Raw genomic sequence first — 5,894 nt, 5'->3', positions numbered from 1 at the left:
CAACCTCCTGGGTTTAAAGATATCTCAAAAGCTAATCACGTATGTCAGCTGTGAAAAGCTATTTATGGCCTTAAGCAAGCCCCACGGGCTTGGTACTCAGCCTTGAAGAATGCCTTAATTGAGCTTGGTTTTCAGAATTCTATAGCTGATTCTTCATTATTCATTTTTCGACAAGACTCAATTACATGCTATTTCTTAGTGTATGTCGATGATCTTGTTATTACAGGGAATGATAAAAAATTTGTGGCTCATGTTATTGAAAAACTTGGCATTTAGTTCTCCTTAAAGGACTTGGGATTGATTCATTTTTTTCTAGGAGTGGAGGTAATACCAACTTCTGGAGGTCTCTTCTTGTCACAGCACAAATATATTCGTGAACTCTTGCAAACCACGAATATGATTGGAGCAAAGGATGTTTGCACACCTCTCTCCACTACAACATCTCTTCATTTAGTGGATGGCACAGGTGCAATGGACAGCACTGAGTTCAGGAGAGTGATAGACAACTTGCAATATCTATCTTTGACATGCCCCGACATTTCCTTTGCCGTCAACAAGCTGTCACAATTCATGCACAAGCCCACAACATCCCATTGGATAGCCACAAAGAGACTTCTTCGGTATCTAAAAACAACAATCTTTTATGGAATTTAGATTCAAAAATCTACAGCACCACTTCTTACAACCTACAGTGATGCCGACTAGGCTGGAAACATAGATGATCGCGCTTCTACTTCAGCTTATATCACCTTTCTTAGCACCAACCCAATTTCTTGGAGTTCTAAGAAACAAAGAGCGGTTGCACGCTCCACTACAGAGGCTGAATATCGTGCCCTTGCCAATGCAGTGGTTGAAACCATGTGGTTAAAAGCTTTATTTCGGGATCTTGGTTTCCCACGTAAAGACAAACCCTCCATTCTTTGTGATAATCTTGGTGTCACCCATCTAAGTTTTAATCCGGTACAACATTCAAGAATGAAACACGTTCAAATAGATCTCCACTTCGTGTGTGATCTAGTTCGGCAAGGTGAAATTCATGTCCGACATGTACATACACAAAATCAAATGGCTGACTTAATGACCAAGCCTTTGTCAAAGCAACGGACAGAAATTTTAAGAAACAAGATTGGTCTTCTCGACGGAAGCTCAATCTTGCGGGGGCATATAAGAGAAGATGACACAAATCAAAGAATTCAAAAATCATAAAGTCAGCAACTCCATCTATGCAATTAGTTTGGCCAGAATCACTCCATCTATGCATCAATTTGGCCTCGAATCATAAGATTTGTTCTTTGCAATGAGAGTAAATTTAGTTATTTGTAATTGCTGTACATTTCCTTAGGTAGAATTAAATGTCTGTATAAATTAACCAGCAGGATCAATGAAAAGTGTGTGTTCAAAATTCTCATTGAAAGTGCCTTGTGTCTTATTCTCCTATACAATATACTATTATATAATAAAGTTTGGTAATTCTTCTCTCCGATGTCATCCAATCCAACTTATAGTTATATAATGAAGTTTCAATAAAATAATTTATACAAGCACATTTGTATTGAATTAAACTTTATTAAATCATGATAATTGTTCGATGCAATTTATCACGTGCCTTCTTGAATACCTTCTTTTCTTTCAACACTTTACAAACCAAAGGCCAAACCTAGATGATCAATTAAGCCCCCGTTTGGTCCCATTAAAACTCTTCGATTTAATTTAAAATTTTCTTTTTCCTATTTTCAATCGCACAATTTTCAATAAAATAATATTACACGCAAATCGAAATTTTTTCATTTTTTAACAACCATCCATTTAAAAATAATAATAATAAATAATGGGTGCTAAACGAGAGCTAAATGTCCTAGAAACATTGAAAGTTATATTGTCGAAATCAATTAAGAGCATAATAAAAACTGTATGAACATTGGGAAAACTTGACAAGTTTGTACTATATAATTTGGTACTATGTTGACAAGTAGGAAATTTTTGTTTTATTGTATCTCACATAGTACCATAGGAAAAACTTGTGTGACAATTTATGTTGCAAGAGCAATCTCTAGTGACAAATTTAGTTTTGAGTTTGGACACGAGCTACAATACAAATATACATGGATTTATTTTTTAAATAAAATAAAAAACTAAGAATAAAGTATATATTTTTAGGGATAGACATGGATTATAGCACGATCGAGCTTGTGCTTGTATCTGCCCCAAACAATCTCTATCGACCCAATCCATTAATTTATATCTAAACTATATTTGAATATCTAGTAGGCAATAAATATAGCAATGAATGAGATGAAGTGTCACGGCTCATTCTCTTTCAGATCGTTTTGCTTCGAAACTTCGTTTAATGCTGCTACTCCTAGATATTGAATTTTTAAATACATACGATAGTTAAGATGTCAAAATAAAAGTGTTATATAGATGACTCTAAATTTATCCAAAAGAAAAAAAGAAAATATTGGAACATTTTTTTTTTCTTTTATGCTTCGATCCTAACTTAAATATGATTAAGTCATTAAGTGGCCGAATTACTTGATTACTTGTCGACCAAGTTAATTGTGATAATTAGATGATTATATTAGAATTTTCAAGTATTATTGAACTCCTTGAAATTGCAAAATTTCACTTGGGAGCAGGGATATTATTGTTCTCTTTCCAATTATATTTACTTAGCCCTTGTTTGATTTTCATTAAATTACATTACATTACATTCTACTTTTTCTCTCTCCTATTTTCAACCACACAATCTTCCATAAAATAATATTACACGTAAATCGAAAATTTTTCTTTCTTTTTCAACCACTCATTTTTTAAAAAACACTATTCTATACATTAAATTTTCCCCGTAATGGAGGCCAAACAGGGGCTTAATTTAGTCAAATTTTGATAAGAATAAATCAATATTGTTGTCACGTGCAAAGAAGAAAATCATTTTGTTTCTTACGATGATATTTGTATGGCTGTTTTCTTTTGCTTGAAGCTCAAGCTTTCAACTCTTTGACTTCTTTTAGATATTTGTCTATAATATATTTATATATCAAAATTATACATGGAAAAGATTATTTTCCATTTTGTCCTTGAAATAATAATATTTTAATAAATAAAGTTGTTGTATACATAGTGATAAATATATTTTATAAATGATCATTTATAAGACTTGAAGCATCTAATTTAAAACTGAAAATGACAGACATCCATAACACATCCTTTTAACTTAGTCGCGTGCAATGTTCAATTTTCGTTCCAAACATGACATAATAATAAGTACATTTTAAACAAAACATTAAAATATATTATTTACCAACTTGGTTGACAAGCAAAATTAACTACCAAGCATTTGCGAATAGGTTATGACAAAATATATTTACTTAGCCCTTGTTTGAGCCCCATTTTTGTGAAGAAAATGAATTTTTGAATAGTGTATTGATGGGAAATGTGTGGTTAAAAAATAAGGAATTTTTTTTATTTGCGTATAATATTATTTTATTGAAAAATGTGTAGTTGAAATGATGTCAAATCACTGTTGAAGAATGTATTTTGGTTGAAAAATGGGGCTCAAACAAGGGCTATGTTAAATATTGTAAAACTTGGAGGATAATCAAATAATGAGGACCACAAGATTTTCCCACTATGCCACGTGTAAAATCAAAGCATTACATAAAAATGAGGCGAGCAGTTAGGTATTTTTATAATTTCTAATTTTGGTATGAATGAAATTTCAGATTTTAATTTAAATCAAAATCAAAAATTAATTTTAATCATATATTTCATAGGATTCATAATTTTTCAACTACCATTTCATCAACTTTTATCAAAATCCACTAAAAATTTAATTTTAATCTTAGTCAAACAAGGACTTAACAAGTTCCTTTAATTTTCCAATAAATAGCGTACTTTGAAATCAAATCAAATATTTACACAATAATACTTTGAGCAATAGAAAAAAGGAAGAACCAAATAGTATATAAAAACTGAACCCATTTTGACAAGAATCGGCTTTAAAGTTTTTGTAGTTGAACAGATTAACCAAATTGAAATAAAAGTAAAGTAAATGCATCTGTAGACAACAAGTTACTTTACTTTTATTGAACTTATGTTGTGACACTATAACTCTCATCCTTTGTCGAGATTAAATAAAACCCACAAGGAAAATTTAAAATTAATAATAAAAAAATGAAAAAATCCAACTCCTTTATATATGTGATTCTTCTCATTTGAATATGCGTTCACTCCAACCCCACTCTATACCCCTCTCATTTCTCCCGAAGAACATTTACTTATTTTTATTCGTAAGAGGTAAAAGATCGGTTACTTTTTTTGAAGAGAGGACTTTTTCTCTCCCATTTTTACGGTAACTCTCACTCAAATTTTTACTCCACTTATTAACTGCTTTGAATTGAATATTCTCCTCTTTTCTCTATCATTTCCAGTCCAACTATTCTTGATGTAAAAAATCAAGAGAAATCTTTCAAGAAAATGAATCCCACAATCAAAAAAACTATTACTACCAAGATAATTGAATCGCCGTCATTGATAAACAAATTGAGCTCACGAGTGGTGCGCATTTCTGTTATGGATTGTGATGCAACTGATTCATCGAGCGATGAAAAGGAGGGATTGGATACGAATATGAATATTCAGAGAGTGAAAAAGCATGTGAATGAGATTAGAATGGAGAGGAAATGTGTTCAGGCAAAGAAAAGTGTAAATGGGAAGACTAAGAATGTGAAGAAAAAAAGGGCGCCACCGCCGCCGGCACCAGTGGCAGGAGTTGAGGGAAATGGGAAGAAATTCCGGGGTGTTAGGCAGCGGCCGTGGGGGAAATGGGCGGCAGAGATACGTGATCCAGAACGGAAGACTCGTGTCTGGCTGGGGACTTACGACACGGCGGAGGAAGCCGCAATGGTTTACGACAGGGCGGCGATTCAAATACGCGGTCCAGATGCTATAACTAACTTTATCAAGCCGCCAGAGAGGGTGGTGGTGCTGGCGTTGGAGGCTAATGTAACGTCAGTTTCGGGTTATGATTCTTGCAAGGATGAGTCTTGCGAGAACCTTTCCTCTCCCACCTCAGTTTTAAATAGTAACGGTGGCATTGTCCGGTCCGAGTTAAAAAAAACTGACGAGAGACAAAAGATTTTTATTGAAGATAGGAAGCTGGTTGGATCGACCGTTATGGTGCAAAATGAAGTCGATTTGTTAATGGACGATTCGTTGCCATTGGATCAATGTTTCTTGACGGAATATTTCGATTTTCAGTCTCCTTCACCATTAGTTTTCGACGAAATTAATGTTGCAAAAACAGAATTGGATGAAGATCCAAATGATGTTTCAATTGATTTGGATGCAGATTTTAGGTCTCCTACATGGGATGTGAATGATTTCTTTGAAGATCAATTTTTTGGTGAATTAGAGAATTCATTTGGTGCTGCTTTTGATGCCTAATTTTGGAAAGTGTTGGTGGTTATATTCTTGTTTTGGTATCATCTTAGCTATGTAAATTTCTATTGCAGCAAGTCTATGGAAAATTCTATAAATATTTATTATTCGGATTTCTTACTTTCCTTGCAATTTGTCCCCCTTTTTTTTTTTTTGATAACCCAGGTGTCCCAACTTAGCCGGACTAAATCCTGGACCTCTAGCCCCCGACCCCTCAGTGACTAGTGGAGGTAAATCGCAGGTTGTGCCCTTGTTGGTTCCCAGGTTCCCACATGACTTTTACTCCTTCCCCAAAGGGACCCTCCTCCATGGTTATTATATCACCAAGCTGCTCCAACCCTTCCTCTGGTTATTACATCACTTGGCTGCTCCAACCAGGAATCGAACTCCCCACACTTGGTTCCAGAGCCCCCCAATGTGATTATTCCACCAACTTGGATGTGCCCTGGGGGGCG

At 34.3% G+C, this 5,894-nt stretch overlaps 1 protein-coding gene across 1 annotated transcript; it reads left to right on the top strand.

The window, feature by feature from the left end:
* Positions 1-4,241: 4,241 nt before the first annotated feature.
* Positions 4,242-5,575, top strand: LOC111410950 (pathogenesis-related genes transcriptional activator PTI6-like). The gene has a single exon (XM_023041539.1). It carries the CDS (start codon positions 4,477-4,479, stop codon positions 5,443-5,445), a length of 969 nt encoding a protein of 322 aa, XP_022897307.1. The 5' UTR covers positions 4,242-4,476; the 3' UTR covers positions 5,446-5,575.
* The last annotated feature ends 319 nt before the right edge of the window (positions 5,576-5,894 follow it).

This window comes from Olea europaea, chromosome 15, assembly GCF_002742605.1.
Source record: "Olea europaea var. sylvestris chromosome 15, O_europaea_v1, whole genome shotgun sequence".
NCBI classification, from domain to species: Eukaryota; Viridiplantae; Streptophyta; class Magnoliopsida; order Lamiales; family Oleaceae; genus Olea; species Olea europaea.
The sequence above is the reverse complement of the archived record's forward strand: the minus strand, read 5'-3'. Positions and strand labels throughout refer to the sequence as shown.